General features: G+C 46.8%; 1 protein-coding gene across 22 annotated transcripts in view; it reads left to right on the top strand.

Moving 5' to 3' along the window:
- Positions 1 to 403: 403 nt before the first annotated feature.
- The window catches only part of LOC114769588 (neurobeachin), a 206,101-nt gene continuing 182,624 nt past the window's right edge, over positions 404 to 23,880 (top strand). For 13 of the 22 annotated variants that reach the window (XM_028962766.1, XM_028962770.1, XM_028962760.1 and 10 more), the window contains exon 1: positions 406 to 1,041. In XM_028962766.1, the coding sequence (XP_028818599.1) occupies positions 775 to 1,041 (267 nt within the window). In that variant the 5' untranslated portion in view covers positions 406 to 774. Of the gene's footprint in view, positions 1,042 to 23,880 lie in introns of all 22 variants that reach the window. The other 9 variants (XM_028962771.1, XM_028962754.1, XM_028962767.1 and 6 more) reach the window with 3 other exon arrangements.

Raw genomic sequence — 23,880 nt, 5'->3', positions numbered from 1 at the left:
CTTTCACAAGCCTTGTAACGTTTCATTGTAACTGGAATGCTTTAAGTTATATGCATACTCTCTGGCTCCGCCCACCGGACTGGGCAGGTTCATTTCTGACGTCACAGTGCCAGTTTATTGGACTATTGAAAAGTTTTCTTTCACCATTTCGCTGCATCATCATCATAATAACAATACTGAGGGACAGTTTCTTCCTTCACACGAGGAACGGGGAAGAAATTAAAAGAGTATTATATTACGATATTATCACGAGATAAAAGCTTTATTTATAACTCAGTCGTACCGTGGACCCTTACACACACACGTACGCAGGGAAGTGTGTGTGTGTGTGTGTGTGTGTGTGTGTGTGTGTGTGTGTGTGTGGATGGGCCGGTTCGTGAGGTCCACCTGTCCCCCGCCGCCGCGCAGGCGTGGCGCTGAGCGCCGCTGCAGGTAGGGGGCGGCAACATGGCGGCGAGCTGGATGCTGCTGCTGCTGCTGCTGGCGCGGGGCGGCTCTGCTGAGATCACCGCCGCTAGCACGGCCGCTCGGCGAGCGTTCTGACCGGACGGGCGCCCCTCTGCTCCGCACAACCCGTGGATCTAAGCCGGAGGGAAGGAGGAACCCCTGCGCGTCCCCGTCGCCTCTTCTTCTTCTTCTTCTTCTTCTTTCTTCTCCCATCTTGTCGCGCGAGGCTGTTCCAGAAATTTCCCTGGTTTTTTTTTTTTCTCCCCCCCGCCGTCCTTGATGCTCCTGCACACCGACTAGGAGCAGGTGCGACCGCGGCCGCCGGAGATGTCGAGCGTGAAGCCGGTGCCCGTGCCGGGCTCTACGACGCTCGTGGACCGGGACGTGGCCCCGGCTCCCGGGCACAAGGGAGCTCCGGGCTCCTCCGCCGGCGAGATGATGGTGTCGGGCTCGGGCTCCATGGTGCTGCCGGCCGGGGTGATCAACCCGGCGGTGCCGATCCGGAATATCAAGATGAAATTCGCCGTGCTGATCGGGCTGATCCAGGTCGGCGAGGTCAGCAACCGGGACATCGTGGAGACGGTGCTGAACCTGGTGAGCAGCGTGCGGCCGCGGCCGCAGCATCCGGCGCAGATGTGCAGCATCGCGGACGGTCCGGCGCGCCGCGTCCCCCGATATTTAGGGACGCGGTCTCCATATTTACGTCCATATTTCTATGTGTGTGTATATATATATATATATATAGTGGTTTTTCACGTTTTTGCGGCGGTAATGTTGACGTGATGCTTTCACCGCCCCCCCTCCTGACATCATTGTTAGCGGGGATATCGAGGCCCGACGCCGCTACCGCAGCGGCTAACGACGTGACGCCGTCGGCCTTTCATTAACACGGGGTGGGGGGATCGCGGCGTTATATCTCCGTGCGCCCGGGTCGGACGGACGGATCGCGCTGCGCGGGCGACGTGGATGCCCGTTCGCGGTGGCGCCTGCCCCGCCACCGTCGCCATTGTTTGTTATTATGAATATTAAAGTCCGCTGCGCCGTTCTTCTGGATTCTTCTGCTAATAGACGTTTCCCTACAAAGCATTTATATACAAAACATAACACATATTCTCATATAGCTCATTTATATATATATATATATATATATATATATATATATAATGCTCTCATCTATCTATCTATCTATCTATCTATCTATCTATCTATCTATCTATCTATCTATCTATCTATCGCAAGATCAGAGAATTAAATTGATCTCAGGGGGGATGGGAGCAAACAGTTAAAATGTATTTTAAAATTTATATATATATATGTATGTATGTATATGTATATATACACACACACACACACACACGCATGCATACACACACAAACACACAGTGTATATAAAAGTATAGATGCACAGAAATGGTGTTGCTGTCACGTGCAGGGACGGGCCGCGTTGTATGTACGCGTGTGTGACACGGTACTGGCGCGCTGTGGTTCACCTTCTCTCGGTGACACCCAGGTACGTGTCTCCAGATGCTTGGCTGGGCTTCGTATGCGCCCACAACCCCCCCCCAAAAAAACAAAAAAAACTGGGGATGGTGAATCGTGGACTTTTAAGCAGTCGTATGCTGCTGTGGCAATGCGAGCGTGTGTGTGGGGGGGGTCAAGCGTCGCAGCATCGGGCCGTGGAGTGGCGGGCACGTCTGCCTCATTGTTGGGAGTAGAGATAAGCGCTGCACGGCCAGATGGCGTACACACTGTGTGTGTTTCTGGGAGTTTTTTTTTTTTTTACAGGGGTGGGGTGAGAGAGGATGATACTGCAAAAAAAAAAAAAAAAAAAAATGTCCTGACAGGCACAACACACACCGCTGGTCCGTGTTTTAGCCTATAGCGCAGCACTCAGGAAAGGTCACTCTGGGTTATTTATCACCGGAGACGTATTCAGTACAAGGACCTGCATCCATGGCGTTCTTTCTTTTTTTCTCCTTCACCGTTGCCCCTCCTGGATTTCGCACGTTTGCCGCGGCCTAAAAGTATATATTTTATAAAAGAAAAAAATTTATGGTCTATTTAAAAAAAAAAAAAAAAAAAAAAAACGAAGGCTGCAGCCTTGTCTGAACGTACGCCGGCGGGGAGAATTGAGTTCGGCGTACTGTCGTCTTTTTCATCGTGACGCGTGAAGAATTAACAGGGGGTTAAACATTGATGCAAGACGCTCCTAATTTGTAACCTCTTACATTCTGTACGGATTACCTGTTAGCAGCGCTACGGCGTGAATGTGTAACTAAACCGACGCGGCGGCCACGTCGGGCCCGATCCTGCCAGCTCGTCGGTGACCCTTCAGCGCCGGGGGGTCGGCGGCCCTTTTTTTTTTTTTTTTTTTTTTTTTTGCAGCGTCATTGTTCCTTCAGCGGAGGCTCATTAATGCTGACTCCATCGCAGCGGGACGCGGAGCGGGAACGCGCCGGCCCCGGCGCATGTTCAGGCAGGAAGTGGCCCGACTCCCGGAGACGCTTTCCACCCCTCAGCATCGCTGGGGCTATTTCCATGGCAACGGTGCAGTGGGACCGAAACGTAGGCTCACGCCGGAGCCTTCTCGAGGCTGAAGGAGGCCGAGGCTCAGAGGTTCTCCACGTGGCCCGCCGTGGACTCGCGCGTTAATTACGTTTCTGCGATTCATTATTAATGCGGAAAATGGCTGGCCGCTGCGTAACCGTTTTTGTTATATACGTTACGTCGTGTCTCGGTTCTGGGCCCGATGGTCCGTCCTCGGCCAAGTCTCCGCCGCAGCTTTGATGTCTTCAGAAGCGGGCGGCTGATAAATCGATGAGGACGATGCATCTCGGATGTAAAATGAAATGGATCTCGCGCGGTTCTAATTCGGCCTCGCCGATTCATTCTAATGTGCAGGACCGCACGGGGGGAGGGACTGGAACCCGGGCGGCGTAATCGCGCCGTTTTCCGCTGCTGTGGGTGGCGTGAGTGGCCGGAGGCTTAGAGAGCTGGGCGGAAAACCGGACCGCTTCAGTGGCCTTTCAGGGTTCCTTTTAGAACCCCAACGGGGAGGGGCGGCGCCTTATTTTTTAAAAAATACTTTAATGGCCCTAAAGTAGGGTGGTAGTAGCCTAGCGGGTAAGACACTCGCCTATGAACCAGAAGACCCAGGTTCAAATCCCACGTACTACCATTGTGTCCCTGAGCAAGACACTTAACCCTAAATTGCTCCAGGGGGACTGTCCCTGTAACTACTGATTGTAAGTCGCTCTGGATAAGGGTGTCTGATAAATGCTGTAAATGTTAATGTAAGTCGGACATGTTATTGTGTATTGTACTAAACTTGTCTCATGGGGTCTTTTAGCTGAAGCTACAAAATCAATTTCGGCATCCTAGTTAAGCAATGGGGCGGATCTTGGAAATTAGGGCTGGGCGATATGCCCTGAAACAGAATGTCACCGCATTCTCGTTTTTTTTTTTTTTTTCTTTTGAATTTTGGATCAAATGACCGGCATTAGGAAAAATCGAATCCAACCTCCAACATTTTTACATTCGCAAAGCTTTTCCAAATTAAAGTTGCATCCTATAATCTACTCTATTACTGCCAAATTAGAGCCCGACATTGGGAGTTGAGGGACTGTACCGAGGTGACCATAAACCAGGATCACAGCCTGGTTTTTTTAATCACCGTATTTGAGAGATGAAGGACGCCTGGAGCTCATTAATGCCAGTGGTTTCGGGAGCCGACGGGTTACGAATGTTTGAAAGCCATCGTTAACAATTTCCGCTCAAAATAAATGCACCTTGAATTCCATAAAAAAAAAAAAGTCTGTACAGACGCTCTGAACTTGCCGGTGGCACCGAGCAGGGATAACGTGGCTGCTGTGCTGAATCCGGAGCCGCTTGCTCCTGCGGATAGGTGATCAGGACCGGAGAAGATACTTTTAGCGCTGTAGCCTCGAGGATTCAGATATAACAGGTGTATGGAGTTGCACTGCCCGCTCTGCGTCTTCACGGGCCAAGTTGAGGGAATATGTCACCCCCTCTTCGTAATCCGAAGGTGAGAGGAGTGGAAGGAACATTTTTGCATTGCTAATTGGACCGTAAGATTGCAAGAATGCAGAGAAGCGCATTAGAAACAGGAGCGGATAGCTGAGCACCTGATTGCGGAACAATGGAAATGCCTTCAGGAATTATGGTGCCTGTACCGGAAAAAAAAAAAGCTGGAATTTCCCTTTTGTTTCTGTGGTGACAAATGCTAAAAAACCAAACCAAAAAAAAACCCAGACAGGAACAGGCGGAGATTTGAGGGCGATAAAACGATAAAAGCGCACGAGGCCGGACGGGCTACTCAGATGCCTTTGATCAATGTTCTCCTCTCACGCCGAAGCCACTGGAGTCTGAAACATCTCTCTATCTCAGAGGGGGAATATTGCCAGTCTAAGGAAGGAGGAGGTCTGACCTGCACTATTGTTGCCGTTCTTATTAGGCCTATAGCGCGCCTTCAACACCCTCACGTGGTTCTCAGTGCGAGTTCAGAAGCCAGCCTGAGGCTCATGGAAATGTCGAGTACATATTATTTTCATCATCTCGCTGGGCCATGTTTAAGGCCACGTTGGATGGTATTTCGATTTGTGATGCCGATGTACCTGGGGGTCTCCGTGTTCTTCTTGGAGTGGGTTTCCACTGGTATCCTCTGGCATCATGCAAATTCGTGACCTTCCAGAATGCAGATTCTGAGAAAGTATTGTGAATGATTTTTTTCTTCCAGCGATCAGTGGAAGGCAACAAACAGTCTGAATAAATTCAATTTTCAGTTTACATGTGCATGTACACTGAACGTATGGTATTCAGCAAATTGGTTATTTTATTTCGAATGAAATGATTGGTGGCTTTAGTAGACTGTGAAACTGTGAAAATGACCACCTGATTTGTAAGGCAGGCTTGGTTCTGAGGTTTCTGAGACTTGAAAACTATGAATGAACACGTGTGGAGTTATGTACTTAACAAAAACGGTGAAATAACTGAAAACATGTTTTATATTCTAGTTTCTTTGCTCTGATTACTGCTTTACACACTCTTGGCATTCTCTCGATGAGCTTCAGGAGGTCGTCACCTGAAATGCTTTTCCAACAGTTTTGAAGGAGTTCCCAGAGGTGTTTAGCACTTGTTGGCCCCTTTGCCGTCACTCTGTGGTCCAGCTCAACCCAAACCATCTGGATTGGGTTCAGGTCCGGTGACTGTGGAGACCAGGTCTCCACTTTTTGTTAAGTTCAGAACTCCACATGTGTTCATTCAAAGTTTTGATGCCTTCAGTGAGAATCTACCAACGTAAATGGTCATGAAAATAAAGAAAACACAAGAAAACTGTTTGGCCTGTACTGTACATTTAAATGATATTTTCATATATTCCCAAGGATTTTCATGGTGGGCTAGACAATGCAGGTCAGTTATCTGAGCACAGAACATTCTAGCTTGGTCACCAGTGAAACCAGTATCCTAAAAGCAGCTCATCATCTGTTCACCAGTGCTTGGTGTCCATAGCTACACAAGGATGAAACAACAATTAGATAAACATGACATTTGTATTGTAAATAGCTTTACAGATCCATCACAATACAACACGCTGTCAAGTGTGATTGATTATTGAAAGTGTTGTTTTTGTAACTAATTGTATTCTCACAGGACCACACAGTGTTGTTATGGGACCCAAAAATTCAGGCTGTACAGCATGGAGGTCACCAAAGAATATTGTACAATCAGGATATTTTCTGTGAACGTATTGGTCCAACCCCATCAGAGGCCACAGTACAGCCCTTGAACGAACAATGCCAGCAATTCTAGCAGCATTTTTATGCCTGAAAAAATATGAAAAAGAGTAATGTATCAAGTTCAATGAATTAGAAGTGGTGCATGTATCAAGTAAATGCGCGCTCTGATTTACAGTATTTACCAGACGCCGTTATCCAGAGCGACTTACAACCAGTAGTTACAGGGACAGTCCCCCCCTGGAGCAACTTAGGGTTAAGTGTCTTGCTCAGGGACACAATGGTAGTAAGTGGGATTTGAACCTGGGTCTTCTGGTTCATAGGCCCGCTAGGGAGTGGAACTTGAAGGTGCTCTGGAAGTTCTTACGTGGAGGGGGAAATCTGAGATGTTCCTCAGCCACCACCACAGAGCTGCACCATGCTACCGGCACTTACTGGCGCTAATAAAGGGGGGGTGGGCGTCGTTAATCTTTCCCGGCTAACAAGTCGGCAACGAGGGCTATAATTTAGATAAGGTGACGGGATAACAGACACGCTTTCCCTTTAAGGTGGATTTAATTCTATCAGGAAATAATTGTCTGGTGAGGTTAGTTTGTTTGAAGGCGGCGTGATGCTGTAATACAATCACAGGCTTTTTTTTGGTTGTTTTGATTGATTCAGCTCGTGACATTTTTTAATCTCCGCCCTGAGCGTGTATTCGATTTCCAAAGTCATGATCGTTGCAAATGCATTTGGGCGATCGCCGCCATTTATCCCTCTGGAACAATTTAGGATTGGCGTAGGATCCCATCACGCGAATGAGGGGTCGTTCCGCTCCCTCTTCTGCTCGTACGTTCTCATTACATTTGATTGTTTAAGGAACGGTCGACTTTTTTCTTCTTCCCCCCAACGAGTCGCGAAGCTCTCGGCTGCGCGAGCTGCGTTTTGCCATATTAATCTCCGAAGTGTGGAGATAAGACCACATTGTGACCTTATTAATCGTTCGGACCGAGGCGCAACACGTGTGAGCGCTCAATCGAGGCCCGCTCATTCCGGATGCGGCGTGCCGGCTCCTCTCCCGCCAGTAAAGGCTGCTCGGTGTCGTCCGGCGTTATAAACGTGTCACATGCGGCAGTTTTTGATGCTGCGCTCGCGCCTAAAGGTTAATCAATTTTTGACCACGATGCGTGCCACGAGACGAACGAAGTGCGGATTCCTGCAGCTTACGGCAGGAAACGACGTATTACGTTTTATATTCGTCCCCTTCATCCAGGATTTGCCGTAACAGAGTTGTGATTTTTCCCAAAGTAGTTTTCTTTTTCTTTATGCCACAACTGCGGTGTTTTGGTTTCCTCTCCATTTTAAAAAAAAAAGAACTTAACTATAAAGGATGTTGTCACGCTCAGGGCGGGGCAACCATGTCTTTGACAAATTGGTGGATGAATCTGGGGGCAGTCGAGGCGCAATGTCCATACTTTTTATTTTGATTTTGACAAATTTTGTATGATGAATGTTGTGTTGTTTAATTTAATCCAGCTGGATTTTTATTTGAGTAACTTTTTGAAAAAAAACAGCACAGACGCGGAATGAAAAATGGCAGATGCGACCGTGTTAAAACCAGGAAAGACTATAGAACCCCGGTATTGCACATAGACCCTTTTAACGTAAATGTTTCCTGAAGGTAGATCAGTATACGTTTTCTGTAGCGGAAGGAATCAGTATCGTTGTTTATTTAATATACCAACGCGCACACATCTGAGTGGATATGAATACTGGATACTTAGGGCCATGTGACATTTCAGTTTTTCTTTGTTAATAAATCTGCAAAAATGTCATCAATTCTGTGTTTTAATGTCAAGATGGGGTGCTGTGTGTACAATAACGAGGAAAAAAAATTACTTAAATGATTTAAGCAAATGGTGGCAATATAATAGTGAAACGTTTTAGGGGGTCTGAATGCTTTTGTACTTTTGTAAATTTTTGGATGACTTCTTTTTACTTGTACTGGACTATTAGGATTGTGGAGTAACGTTACTCGTAAACCAACATTTTATTTTGCTTTTTGGGCCTTGTGGGAAATTTGGGGGTTAAGAAAACATTTGGAATTTAATTTTATTACCCAGCCTGCCTCTGCTAGTCGTCACTGCTCATGCACCGCTGTGTTTTAATGCCTCATGCGGCGCATGTCGAGTGTGTGGTTCAGGCGGGGGTCAGTGTGTAGTGCAGGACGTTAGGCAGCATGCCGGAGCTTTGATCTTCCTGTGATAGGGTGTGTTTGCCTTGGCTTGTCTGCCTGATGAACTGTCTGTGGCAGAAGTCCTGTGTCCCTGTCCTCATTAGTCCTTTATAAACCCCCCACCGCTCTCACTGCAGTACCTCTGGTGAGACGGGGTCACGTGCCTGGGACAAACTAAATATAATGTACTAGAGGTATATTCTGCACGGTTCTGCGCTCAAGGCGTAGATTCTTACAACAGTCGAGTAAAGAATGTTGTTACTGCTTCTCTCTTGTTATGGACAAATTATTAATACCCAGGGCTCTAGGACTAACTTTTTGCACGTGTTGCAATGGCGAGCACTGATTTTTGATGTCATCACATTGAACAATGCAGTTTTACAACTGCATTGTTAACATAACATCCTCGTTAACATAATGTTCTTTATTTGAAGTTTAATTCTACAAGAACGGAAACTAGATTAAAAGTGGAAATGTTTTAAGGGCTCGAACCTGATCTGTTTGCTGCTGCCTGTTGCCGAACGGCAGTGGGGAGAGGGGACACTGGGCCAGTACATTTATCTCTGCATTTGCTGTGTTTTATAGATGCATTATGAGTTTAATTTCTATTATTTTACTCAGGATTGTGCGGTAAACGAGTGGTCAAGCGATGCATTTGGAGTAGCACGATTTGATGTTTAGGCGGTGAAACAGAGTTTAGCCGATTACATTCTGGTTGCAGTGGAAAGGTGTCTAACGTGTTTAAATTGCATTTAAATATTAATAAAAGCATGTAGCCACCACAGTAATTTTGGATTCGGGCTTTTAAATAGCTGTACTTGTGGGGCTCGGGGAAACTTTCAAGGCCTGGTAAAAGCTCTATTCCGGGAGCTACAGGAACTCTGTGTATCTGACAGGTCCAGGCTACTCACCTCTCTTTCTGTCCGACTGCAGCACGCGCACTTTCAAACTGGACCACAGCCAATCAGAGACCAGCCCCGCCATTCACGATCTCTGATTGGTTTAGAATTCGAAATGTTCCTAATATGTCTCTGTTGCTTGAACCACAGGGAGATTACGAGACTTTTCCACCCCGAATGGCTGGTCGCAGCGGGGCGACCTCAGATTCTTCCACTTTGGGAGACCCCAACCCCCATATTTTAGATAATGTAGTGATCGCTGGACGCACTTGTTTTGTCTGCTGAGACGGTTTCTCTGCCTTTGTTACACTGGACGTGAAACGATTGTTAAAGCCACGCGACACGGTTTCTGCAGTCACTGGGTGGGGGGGCGGGGCTCCGCTCTGTAGACTCACTGCAGTTCTTGATTCAGATTACCGATATTGACCACAGCTCTAACGTTTCAGAGGTTTCCATGAAGAGCAATCTTCTCCCCTCAATAGCACCCCGCTGGAAGTCTTTCTCTGCAGACGCGTTGTCTTGCTTTTTTCTCTCTCGCCGTTTTGTACGTTTTCGCCCTTGCATTCTGCAGAGTAGACGAACGAGCGGGCAGACGGCTTCGCTTTGATCCCCCTTCTACATTTTCAGTTCGTTTCAGCCCCCTTTTCATGGGCCATGCGGCTAAATGGCACTGAAACGGGTGAACGTGGCAGGACAGCAGCTCTCTGACAATCGGGCAGTTGGAGCGTGCCAGTGTCACGGGCGTCTGGCAGAAGCCGCAGCGGGAGATTGGGGGGGCCAACGTGCCTTTCTTCTCTCCATATCTCAGCTGAAGTCTGAGGATTTGGGGGGCTGATGAAAAGCTGACATATTTGGAACAAGCTGGGATGTTCTCGGCCCTTTGTTTACGCCGCGTTGCAGTAGTTGAATGGCTCTAAGGGGGAAATTGCCGCGTATCAGGCACTTGCAACGTTTATTTACCCGTGAGGAAGAGCTGAATGGCGATCGGTGACAATGGCTTGGGGGGGAGATGTGCTCTTCCTGCTTTTCTGCACCGCGGGAGGCATTTCAGATTCACCCTTGCCCTTCTTTAAGCAGCGCCTGCCACCAGAGGCCTGCTTTGAAAGTGACATTGTGCCACACTCTGCGGGAGAATGAAATGTTTACTGATTTAGCACTTGTTGTACTTTAAAGACCTTTCAGAGTTGGCCGTTTTTGCATTACAATGAAGTCAGCCTGCTTTTTGTAAAGTGGGGTTTTTGCCTTAAGTCCTGGATTCAGTGGGACTCGTGCCTTGGGCCCTGTCCCAGTGGCCTTACTTATCGGTTCATTCTTGTCCATCATTGCAGTTCCAGGGCCAGTTTGGAATCTGTGCCTCATCAACAGGAAGAAAGGGGTGGTAGTAGCCTAGTGGGCAACACACTCGCCTATGAACCAGAAGACCCGGGTTCAAACCCCACTTACTACCATTGTGCCCCTGAGCAAGACACTTAACCCTACGTTGCTCCAGGGGGGGACTGTCCCTGTAACTACTCATTGTAAATCGCTCTGGATAAGGGCGTCTGATAAATGCTGTAAATGTAAATGTAAAGAAAACCTCCAGAGGAACCAGCACTGGATTACAATGACGTACATCCAGAAAATGATGATGGCATATGAAGGTTATTGCAGTCCACTTGTGTATAATGAAGTAGCAGCCAGGTAGTGTGTTAGGTAGGGGTCAGCAGAAGGCCAAGTAGGACAGTCCATGGAGGTCGGCCATGTCAGGTGATCGCTACGAACCAGGAAACTCCCCAGGCACGATATAGTGCCGTGGATGGTGAAAAGAGAAGAGTGAGTTAGTGATGAGATTGCAACAAATGACAGTAACTGAACAGAGAACTGGACATTTCACTAGCTACTGCAGCGTTACTAATGGTGAGGGTAGTGTTGTTAAAGGCTAGACTGTATAAGTAGGTTTTTAGCCTGGATTTAAATACTGATACTGTGTCTGAATCCCTCGTTCCTCAGTACATTCCTCAGAAGATTTGGGGCTCTGTAAGCAAATGCCCTGTTTCCAGCAGTAAGCCTTCTCCCACAGAACGAAGCGAGTGTGGTGGGTTAATGAAGGACTAGTCCTTTAGTAAGATAAATGGGAGCAAGACCATACAAAGCTTTAAAGGTGATAAGCAGATTCTTGAAGTCAGTGGCAGGGAAAACTGGATCGCCTAATTTGGTATGGTAATTGAAAAATATGTGCCGATTCTAGTATTTAATGATATGACACTCTAGTCCTATAAATAGCAGAAGTAGAACCAGCTTTTTGCTTGTGGAAGAGGGGTAAGTGGTATAGTAATTGTGTATTTAAAAGGTTGCAAGCCCACCAAACGCTTTTAAAAACTATATAAGAACTCCCATTGGCCTTTTATGAAGAACTACCTGCATGTATTGTCTTAGGGAATTTTCACCTGAAGCCTACCTTGCAGGAAGTGTCATGTTCAGAGGTCCACCGCTTATTCTCCAACTGTAATTTTTGGACAGACCTTATTCACCAAAGATCAAAAAGCACAGAACAAAAATTTCTCCAGACGGAGGTTGCCATGTTTTTTTCAGTGTCCCAGTGGTCTGAAAGAGCAGCTTTCATCTTTGCTGAGATTAGCTTTGTGTCTCCTCTTTTGAACCGTATGATCAAGTCAACCATGACTGCTGATGCCTAATGATTGACACTGGCGTTGTCTCCTGTCTGTTTAACGGAGTGGATTTGGAGTTTATCTTGACCTTTTCGGATATTGCTGCATTAAGTATCTGGATTATCAATAATATCTAGTTGGAATGGACTTGTCTCAACACATCATGGTCGGTTTATTAGATGTGTACAGTTACGGGCGTGGTGAATGGTCATCAGTGGTCGGCCTCTGATCTAGGGACCATGTGCAAGCACAAAAAAAAAAATTGTGTGTTTTTCACTCCACATTTGTTGTCACTTGGTTGAAATATTTCATGGTCCCGAGCAAAATGAGCTTCTGAGTTTATGTGGTATTTTGGGCGCAAACACATAAACGCAATCTAATTTTGAACACGCAGTGTTCTAATTTACTCCAAACTTCACCAAAGCAACATAATCGCTATAAGGACCACAAAGACAGAAGGCAGGCAATGCAGCCGACAATACTAAAACGTGTAACATTACCGGTGTGTATGCAAAAAAGCGAAAACCATCGCTATTGTGATATACGGTGACGCAACAAAAGGTGTACTCTGCTCTTAACTCGTCACCCTTGATGAGCAGTGGGCAGCCATGAAGGCCGCCCGGGGAGCAGTGTGTGGGGACGGTGCCTTGGCGGTTCGGGATCGAAACCTTCCAATTACGAGACCGCCTCCTTACCCGCTAGGCCACCTCTGCCCCGCATTCAGAAGAGCGAACATGGGTGAGGTAGCGACAATAAAGCAATGAATTGAAAAGTATTGTTAAGTATTATTAAACTCGTAATGCCACTTGCTGCCTGACAACTGAAAGCGCCTTTTCAAGGTTCCCACAGTCTCAGGAACGTCCATTCTGCAGGTCCGGCATCTTCAATCACTTTTACCCAGCGTTTGGTGCAAAGGATGAGTAAATACCAGGTCAAAGCTATAATTAATTCTGAATCGAGGTCACAACTCCCTCTTTTTTTCACCTGACTACTCCGCGAAATCTTTTTTTTTTTTTTTGTCGTAGTTTGACATTTTCAGGCGTTGATCCCAGTCAGAAGCGGGAAGAAGGAATTTTGTGCGAAACGTCAACCTCAGTTGTGGCGCTCGTCACGCGCTGAGCAGCACAGCGTTCGATGTCTGGGAAAATTGAACTGTTATTACCATAAAAAAAACGCAAAAGTGGCATCTCGTTTCTGTGCCTTTTTTCATCGTTCCGTATCGAGAGCGCGTCCTTTGTCTCCGCTGCGTTTTTGGGTTTTTAATCTTCCTCCGCAGCTAATATTCTCCCTCTATTCTCGCGAAGCCTGGAAAAGCTCACAGAAGATAAAAGTTGTCTGTTGTCTGTTTTTCCGTGCACTATATCCCTGCCTCGCTTCCTTCTGCTCCCCCTCCCCATCCCTCTCTTCCCCCATCCCCCCTCATGCATGTTAGCTGATGGGGCGTTATTCGGCGGATGCCTGCATTAGCATCGGCGCTCTCCTGCACCAACAGCTCAGCAGGTGATGCAGACCGCATTTGGATGCATGGTAGATAGTGAAGGACACACACATAGACGTATTCTTTCGCACTCGCCCCGTTTCTGCAGCTCTGTTAGACAGAAAGCAGTGTCAGTAATGGAATGTTCTTCGTATCATGGAGGTGCCGAGGCCCCGCCCATCATGTTCGTGCCACACCTTAGCAACATTCTGCCAGTTCGTTTTCTCTCGGCATGCTGGGAAATTAAACTGGCACGACAGACCATGACTCAGTTTTTTTTTTTTTTTTTTACAGTCTCAAGGCATTCAGCCAAACTGCTTAATATTGCGTTCAGAAACGCAGTTCATTTATTCTCGAGCTCTGCCCGGAGGTTCTGTTTTTTTATTTTTTTAAGTGTTTTGACCCCTTAAAAGCTCCTCTTAATTTGGCTCTGCACCTCGCCGTTGTCTGCGGTCGTGAGCAGCCGCGGGGTTGCTGTCAAGAAACCAAATTCCGTGAGTCCAGGCCGTTTGATACGGAAACCCGTGCAGCTCGGCTCCATTCTAAGAAGACATTTCCACTGTAACTAAAATGGGTCGATGCGTGTGGACACAGAATTCAATTCCCGCTGTTCGGAATGTGAGCTCATTCGCCCAGACCCCTTAATCCATAGCCCGGGCGAGGCCTCTGACCACCGGATACGCCGTCTGCTTGTTTGCGGCAGAAGAAATATGAGCCGGGGCAGATGTAAACACCGATAGCCCGATTGATTCCCGCCGTCCGCCGTACCCACTTCCCTCCACCGCCTCGACCGGCAGCCACATCAGACCCCTCGTTGCAGCCGGAGATTTCCATGACAACGGTAATCATGACTTCCGTTGCCATGGGCTAGATTAAATGCCCATGCCTGTACATTTTATCAGCCGTGCACTTTAGACGTACTTATGACTCACGCTCAGATTTGAATGGGCTGCTCAGCACGTATCTTTGTTAGTCACAGTCATGTTCCTGTCGCTCGTTTAACTGGAAATATGAGCATTTGGGATCATGGTGTTAAAGGATTTCGCATGGCTGGGAGTAGGTTCATCACAGTTAAGGACACTGGTTGGCGATGAAGAACCTTGGGGTGACAAATGGTGGCTGAGGGTCTTATCATCTTCATACTGGGCCAGTGGTGGCCTAGTGGGTTAGGAAACTGACCCGTGTTCGGAAGGTTCCAAGGTGCCACTGAACATAGCACCATCCCCACACTGCTCCCCGGGCGCCTGTCATGGCTGCCCACTGCTCACCAAGGGTGATGGTTAAAAGCGGAGGACACGTTTCCTTGTGCGCACAATGTCTCACAATGACAATCACTTCACTTTCATACTGATTAAGCCTTCAGTGGTGCTCATATCCTGTAGATGGGGCATCACCACTCCCATCAGGATAGAAAGGGTCCATTATACGATGAAGGTGATCACATTGCATTGATTTGAAGTGACCCTTGAATCGAAACGGACAAGAGGACCCAAACCACGTCAGCAATATGTCCAACAAATGAGTTTCTCAGCACCTTTATTGTGCATTTTAGTCCTGTGCTGCTGCAGGACTGTTGCAGTGGTACCATGCACCGTGCTTTGATGCTCCGGGGTAATTCAAACAGAAATATTCATCCCTTTCTCCCTGCTCAACTCTCTTTTTCGATCCCATTCTGTTTCCCTCCCCCAGTCTCTTTCAATAACCCCCCTCCCTCGCTCTCATTCCCTCTTTCTCCACCTCCCCCAGCACCTCCCCCTTCTCCTTTCTCTCTTTTTAAACTCCCGTCTCAACCCTTTTGTTTTCGCTCCCCTCATCACGGCTCCCCACGCCGACGTGCCCACAGCAATCATCTTGCCGCTCGTGTCTCGGGGTCCGACAGCAGCGAGCAGCCGGCGAGTTGGGAAGCGCCTCTGCATCCGTAATGTTCCGCTCGGCTCTAATCGCTGGCCACATTTGCCCCATAATCATTCTTCCCGTCAATTTCATAACCGCTGACGTCATTGAACTGGGCTCTGGGTCTTTAGTCTGGATTTGTCAAGTGTCAACATGAGCAAAATAGGAAATGTATTTACATTTTGTTGACGTATATACATTATTCTGATTTGCTATCGGGTCCAAAAAAAAATCTGAAAATTACTTCATATTTTATCGAAGTTGCATAATTGTAACAAAACTACCCCAAAAGTGTTGATCGTGGGCACAAGGAATGCAATATTCTCCCTCATTTAGACCTATGTAGACCTTGGATGGCGTGGTAGGAGATGGCTGTATCACCTGAAGGAAATTCTATTGCAGTGATTTGACCTACATTAATTTAAAGGTGGTAGTAGCCTAGTGGGTAAGACACTCGTCTATGAACCAGAAGACCCGAGTTCGAATCCCACTTACTACCATTGTGTCCCTGAGCAAGACACTTAACCCTAAATTGCTCCAGGACTGTCCCTGTAACTACCATTGTGTCCCTGTAAGTCGCTCTGGATAAGGGCGTCTGATAAATGCTGTAAATGTAAATGTAAATTTAGATCTGCAGATCCACAGAAATGTAGAATTATGACTATGGAATAAAATGCAAAAAAACCCCAAAAACTGATGTCTGACAGTACAGCCTGTGTAAATGGGAATAGGTTATGGCGAGGTTATTGAGCTAAATCTCCAGCAGCTACGTGAAAGCACCTCAGAGGGCCGGCAGTGTGGAAGAGGATAAGCCTGGCGGCGCGCTGCAGTGTTATATAAGCCGAGGCTCCGGAGGGCCGCTTCGGTTCAGATCTCCCCCGGAACGGCGGCGATTTCCTGTGAATGCGCGGACCTGCTTGGTGTGATGGTATTCCAAGTATGAAGGATTGACCGCTTTCTCTCTCTTTAAGCTTGTTTTTTTTTTTTTTTTTTTTTCTTGGGCCCCCCGAGGGAGGTTCCGGGGGGCGTAATCTAAAAACCGCGCAGAGGCGAGATGAGCCCTGCGCTTGTGTACCCCTTTGTATCTGGCGCATGCCGCTGACGCAACGCTCCCTGTGAGAACGATGCCATTGTCCCCTCTGTCCTGGAATGGACCCTCCCCTCCGTTCCCCTCGGAGAAGAGCCACGCGCCTGGAGGAGGGCCAGATATCCCATATCGCCGCATGAGGGTGATTCATCCAGAGGCCCTTTCGCACTCAGACTTCTTTATCCTAATGAATTAAAGCCGGGGCGGGCGCTTCGATCCGCGCGGGCGTCCATTAGGCCGGTGGCGGAATTACGTAGCGGGCATTTATTACAAGGTTGTTGTTTTCCTGGAAGGCATTATGGGATTGGATTCACAGTATTCCATCCAGTTGGTTACCTGCACTGCAGCTGCGATTTAATACTAATTTCGTTTTTATCGCGTTCGTGGGATTAACACGGCCGAAGGGAGTCGCCAGTCACGTTCTGTAAACCGTCCTCGCCGACTGGACGGGAAATGAGCCCTGGAGGCCTTGGGCTGATCTGAGCAGAATCGGCGCGAAGGTTTTGCCCCCCTTTAAGGCTCGCCTTTGTTAAAGGTTAATGTAATCCATCCCTCAGATGGTTATGTTTATTGCGGCAATACAGCGAGAATTCTGCAGCTCGGAAGAGCTGGCGAGATCGCAACCTAACGCAAACAAATTGACAGGAATGACGCGAGAGCCACAGCGTTGGGCGCTCCGGCGAGGTCACGGGACGAGTGACGATGACACGGCTATTCGTGGATCGTTATGCCAATAATTTCATCATTAATGCGCCAAAAATGTGCTCACCCATGCGTCTGATCGAGTTGAGGGGGGAAAACGGAACGGTTACAGTTGGGCGACTACAGCAGTAAATATGCACCGGGCCATCGACTGATCGCGGTGACAAACAAACGGTAATGCGCGAGTTCGAAAATACGCTTTTTATTTCGTTTCCCCGGTTTATTAATCACGCAAGGCCGCCCTGCCGCCGTATTTTCGACGGTGTATTTATGCGAGATTAATGGGCACGGCCACGCATTCTATTTACATAAGTTTAATTAAAGGAACGTCAAGCAGGCGGCCAGGCAATGGAGGAGATGCTGGGCCTTTTATTGGCCCATTGTTTCGACATTTCAAGCCTGGCTGCAGTCGCTGCTGAGGCCTCCATTACCGAGCAGGAAGATAACGTTTCGTTATTTAGAGGAACACACGGACGGGTGACTGATTAAAGGCAAAGAAATGCGCAAAATACATACATATTTCTGTAAATCAGCCATGGCAGCCTGGTTATAGCTTCTGCAGTTATGCCTGGGACGGAGACAAGAGATGGTGTTTGGTGTTCTGACAGATCAAATTATGTTATGATACCATCATAACATGTTGCTTAAGATTAAATTACCATGCTGTGTTTAATATTCTGCATAAATGGACTATATGTAGAAAATCACCTTTAACGACAACTTGATTAAATGCAAAGCAGAATTTCATAAATTCACAAACAGTACAAAGGTATAATAAAAAAACGTCAGTACCTTATTTTGATACATCAATACTGGATGCCAAGGTATTGATTTTCTTTGGGATCAATAAAGTATCTGTCCGTTTGTCAATCTTTTTATGTATCAATCGATGTGCACAATATATTTTTTCATTGATTTATTGACCAACCACTTATGGACACAATGTCCAAGATCAATATATCCATGGATGTTCAGATCACTTTCATCACAATATGGCCGCCATAAATGTTTCAGTGCATCTACACGGAGGCTGAAAGATGTCTCCCGAATTGTTCCGGCTTCGTGTCCTTTAGCGGTTTTCTTTTTCGTCCCCTTCACGCTCACACTCCCTGCCAGTGGCTGTTTGGGTGCGCTCCGGAAGCAACATCTGGCTGGACGTGGCCCCTGGCAGGCAGGAGGATGTGGGGGGGATTACTTTTGTGGCGTCTGGTCGGTGCCAGAGCGGAGGGGATTGTGCCGGCATTAGCCGGCCTCGGGTACGCGGGCGAGGGACAGCCCGACAACACGTTCCCCAGGTCTTAATGAGAGCGTCATGATGTAAGGCTGACAGAAGGCGGTGTAATCGGCCAAGATTTCCAACCTCCATGACAGGCATGGTACAAGGCTTCAGCTCACGTCGTGCCAAAAATCCGCCCAAAACGGTGAAAGAACCGGATTTAGTGGAGACGGATTTTGTTTTTTTTTTCTGGGCTCGTGTTCCCGCTGTGGGAAGGGGGGGGTTGTTTGCCTGTCGGCAATTACAGCTCTCTCTGATGAACCCCCGCAGGCCAGCGCCGCCGATACGACCGGATTTATAGCCGGGGAAAAACGGTGACACACCTCGCTTTAAAACATCTGTGGTCAAAGCCCCGGCGGGACTCTCTCTGCCCCCCTGAGTGCTCTCCGGGGAGGGGCTTGTATAAATCTTATCCAACGCGGCCCTCGGGATCGGATATGGATCGAGATTCAGCCCTCGCGGCGGGGGAGGCTTCCGCCGGGTTCCGTCACCCTTCAGTACGTTTCTGCCGCGGGGTCTGTCTGAAGCGCCTGGTTCTGCCGCGCGTCCGCTGCCGGTGACCTTGGTTCTTAATGACACCGCCAGCCGGTCCGCGCTCGCATCTTCACCCGTACATATCTGGCGCGTTCGGTTTCCTCCACGCACGCCCTGCCTGGGATTGCGAGTGGGCATTTTTTGAAAAAAGCAGATGACCCATAATGCTTTGCGTTAGTCGCTGTTTTCTCCAATATCGACTGATTTCGCTCAGTTTCGTGTCAGGTCATTTTCATGAATAATTTAGGGCCGTCAATCGGAATTTTTTATTTTTTTTGCAGTGTGCATTTAAATCATTTCATGCGGTCATGACTGAAGAATAGTGTTTGCGTCATCTGAATCGATCATTTCCATTTTCATTCAGGGATTGTCTCTGGCTGGGAACGATCTCGCATCCATGACACTGGTCAGATCCCACATAGGAAGTAAACGGAATGCGTTAAATATTTTTTTAAATGAACTTTTACAGCCAATGTCGCGAAAATGTTGTTTTTGGGGGCATATTGCCCCCCTTTGTCCCAGGATCTTGGCATGGAATCTCATTGCCGTTGAGTGGGAACGTGCCGCATTGGAAGGAGATCACGCCCCTCCTCTGAATGTCTCTCATGCAGTTGTTTTCAATGCGGGGTCGATCTCGGGTGATGGCATCGAAACTGGGAACGTTCAGCGTCACAGATTATGGGAAAGCACACCCGCTCTCCGTGGCCGCTCCGAGGCGTCGCCGTTATCCCTCACCGCCGTGGGATGCTGCGTTCGGGGCGTAAAACCAAAGAAAGCTGCAGGCTGATCTATTTTCACTTTTCGTTCTTTGTTCCCGGTGACTAATGTACCTGGCACACACTGCCATCGGAGATGCGCTACCTGCGCCACCTTCGCCGCGGCCCTTCTGCCAGATTAGCCCGGGCGCTGAAGTCTGTTAGCTGCACATTCCCGCAGATCAGATCGAGCCGAGCTGGTAATTCATCAAACCGCAGCGTTCAGCGCTGCAGTAACACGATTACCTTAATCATAAATGTCCTGGTCTGAGCTCGCTTACTCTAATTCTCTTAAAATGCATGTACCTGAATAGGCCGTCTTAGATGTGATTCTTCATGAAATGCTTTTTCAAATGACTGGATTTAACTGGAATCAATTTGAACTGGATTTAACTGAATAATTACGTACGACAGCATAACCATATACTGTAAATTGCCAATTTCATCAAACTTTACGTTTAACTTGTGCGTTATACTCTGTCTGTTGCTTTGAATAAAAGCATCTGCTAAATGAGCATCATGTAATGTACAGTAATGCACTTTCCATTTTGTACGCTTTTTTTCCAAAAATAATAATAACATCCTTTCTTTTACAGCCAATAATATATCAAGAAAGCCAATAATATATGAAGAAAAATCATTTTTGTATCCAAAAGCTTTAATTATGTCTCATGCCTTCCCTGACTGAACTGAGACGGGAGTCTAGACTTTTTTTTTTTTTTTTTTTGATGTCTTCAAAGAGAAACGCAGACTGTTTTTTTTTTTTGCTGTTGTTCCGTCTCCCGCTGTGCCGAATGGTTTGATTTCATTTGGAGGTGTATCTGCGTGGCAAGTGTGTGTTTTCTGACCGTTGAAAAAGGCGTGCCGTTCACCAAACAGGCCCGGACGGTGATCTCGAACACGCCGATGTTAGACTTTTTCTGCCGGGCCAGAAACAGAATTCTGAATTGAGTGTCATTCCACCAGCATATCGTTGTGTGTGTGTGTGTGTGTGTGTGTGTGTGTGTGTGTGAGTGTTTGGGTATGGCTTTCTGCTGTACCCCCCCCTCGAAAGCCGCTCTCCTGGCCCGACCCTGTGCGGTTATCACACTCAGCAGTGGTCGGGCAGCGGCTGATGTGCTCAGAAATCCTTTGTTTGTCTTCCCCTTTGTCTGTGTCTTTGTGCTGCCGTGAAAAGCTCCGGCGTCTCTGGGCACCGGCGCATGCGGAGTTGTGAAAAGCGGCTCCAGCCGCGGCAGCCAACAGCAAGGCGGCGCGCCGCAAAGGGCCTTAAACGGCCAGCCTGGACCCTGCCAAAGGGTGCGCTGAGGAGCCGAGAAGGGCTTCTGTTCCTCAGAGGGTCTTACGAACTGAACAGGCACCAGAGTAGCGCTGGGCAGTGAAACGTCTCTGTAGGACAGTCCGTCCTCGTCCTCTTTCCGTGGGCCATCGTGGCACCATATCACAAAATAACACATTGCACTGTGTTATTCCCGACCTAAGGTGTCAAGTCATAACACTCAGATACCTGGTGATTTTGGGATTTGTCCTCTCAAACTGCCTCGGAAGCAAATCTGCAGAAGCAGAGCAGCACGTTTCCACAACGTTGCCCAGGTGTTGCCCTCTACATCCTGTAGCGTGCACCTTACACGAAATATGAGTTGTACCAAATTCGCGAAGGTGCCAAACATTCATATCCTAAAATGGCTTTCTGCCCAAAGCATGCTCGGTGTAACTGGGTGAGGGAAGATCTAAGGGTGAGTGTGACCACGAAGTCCTTCAGCAGACGCTCACATCGCATCAAGGTCTTGTAAGTGCTGTGGGCTGGAGCCCAGATGTAGACCAGTAGGACTCTCCTGGTGGAAATGCTCGTAGGCTGTGAAGAACTGAAACACTCTTTATGTTGGTGTCCGGATAATCATATTAAAATCCAATTTTGATTTATGTTAATGGTGTCTGGCATAGTTAAGATGTAAAGCTATTTCTACTACTCCAGAAATACCCTAAAAAAGTAAATATTCATTATAATGATCCATGTGTATTAAACTAACATGGTAGTACAATTATTATTCTCAATAGAGAATAAATAACAATAGTTGTAGAGCATATTATAGGTTTGGATAAAAGCATCTGCTAAAGGAACTTAATGATCATTTATCACTTTATCAATGTTTGTTGTAATTACCAAGCCATACAATTGCTACTTCCAATGAAGATTCTGATGTCTGCTTAGAACATCGATGCGGTCTTCATTTCTTCCGCTGGGCTCCTGTGGTACCTCGGTGGCAGTTGTGTGCCGGCGCACGTTTGAGATTGAGTGAGACCTGCTGTGTGGCGCCTGCCCTGACCCTGTCACTCTCAAAACAGAAGGGAGGGACAGGGAGGGCAGGGAAATTGGCAGCGGGGGAAGCAGTCACTTTATTTCAGAAGGGAAGAAAAAGCAAGGGAGGTAAAAAAAAAACAAAAAAAAAAACAGTCTGATAGTGTTTGGAATTAAGGTTTTCACCGCCTCCCCCCACCCATCAGCCTTACTCCTATGATTCTGGACCATTGAACACAGTCGAACAGACGGTCTAAATGCATAATCTAAATGAAAAGTCCTTCATCCCATCGACGCGACAGCCAGGATTTGATGTCACATGTTGTTTCGTATTGTTTCAAATGTTGTACAGATGCTGAGGATTTGCAGGTTTGCCGAGGGCCACTTGATACACATCATTTTATACCTGTGAATTCATCAGGAGACATTTTATATTGCTACTAATGGAGATCTGGGGTTCAAAGGATCAAGTCATGATGTAGGACAAAGGGCTAGAAACTGTGTAACAGGATAAAGCCTGTTGAAACTGTTTACAATGGGATTGTAAAAACCCGCCACACCAAATATCAACCAAACATTGTGCTAATCCGGCCAGGGACTTCCAGCCACTTAACGTTCAACCCCTGCGTTGGAACGAAGGGTTGTAAGTGTTTAATTCGTGGATGTACAGTACAGGCCAAATGTTTGGACACACCTTCTCATTCAACGTGTTTTCTTTATTTTCATGACCATTTACGTTGGTAGATTTTCACTGAAGGCATCAAAACTATGAATGAACACATGTGGAGTTATGTACTTAACAAAATAAGGTGAAATAAGTGAAAACATGTTTTATATTCTAGTTTCTTTGCTCTGATTACTTGGCATTCTCTCGATGAGCTTCAAGAGGTCGTCACCTGAAATGGTTTTCCAACAGCATCGATCAGATTATTATGAAGCATAAACCTCTGTGAGATGTGTAAAACATGCAAGGTCAGATATCATACGTGAGGCGGCAAGTTCACGTCGTCGTGAAAAGCTCATGCTGAGACATTGGCTAGTTAGAGTTAGCACCACCACTGTTAACAGAATTTTATTTGTGCATTGAGCAAAAAACAAAAAAATGGGTTTTATCTGAAGTAAATGTACTTGTAACAGTAAAAAAATATATTTAACAAGCAGCTTTCAGTGTGGGTGTGTGAGAAGAAGGAACTAAGCTCTTGTAAGAGCAGGTTTTGCTTTTGTTAGAGCACTTCAGCTCTTGTTAGAGGGAGTTAGCTTGCTTTAGAACAACCTGTAATGTTTTTTAAAAAGTGGATTAGCTTGTGTTAGAGTAGGTTTTGATTTTTGTTCGAGTAGATTAGCTTGTGTTAGAATATGCTTGTTTTAATAGCTCAGATACCAATACCAATAGCTGGTGTACCTGTCTGATGGTTGTATTTAATAAATGAAACTCCAGATGAATAAAATATCATTAGCAATGATAATTAGCAACAAACCTTTTCTTGCATGCATTAATTTACCATAAACAAGACGCAAACTATTTGGTTGTATTATGTATGGTTGGTAATTCATGCAAGAAAATACAATACATTTTAGCTGTGATGTAATTAATCTACAGGGTGGGCCATTTATATGGATACACCTTAATAAAATGGGAATGGTTGGTGACATTGAACAGATTTTATAAGTGGTCAGAAACTTGTAAATAACTCATGAAAGAATAAAGTTACATTAAAACCAATTGTTTTTCTTGTGAAATTACCAATAAATTTGATGTGTCACATGACCCTCTTCCTATTGAAAAAACAAAAGTTGGATCCAAGATGGCCACTTCAAAATGGCCACTATGGTCACCACCCATCTTATACTATGGCCCCCTCACATATACTAATGTTGTCACGTCCATGCGGGCA

This window comes from Denticeps clupeoides, chromosome 19 (genome assembly GCF_900700375.1).
Source record: "Denticeps clupeoides chromosome 19, fDenClu1.1, whole genome shotgun sequence".
NCBI lineage: Eukaryota > Metazoa > Chordata > Actinopteri > Clupeiformes > Denticipitidae > Denticeps > Denticeps clupeoides.
The sequence above is the reverse complement of the archived record's forward strand: the minus strand, read 5'-3'. Positions and strand labels throughout refer to the sequence as shown.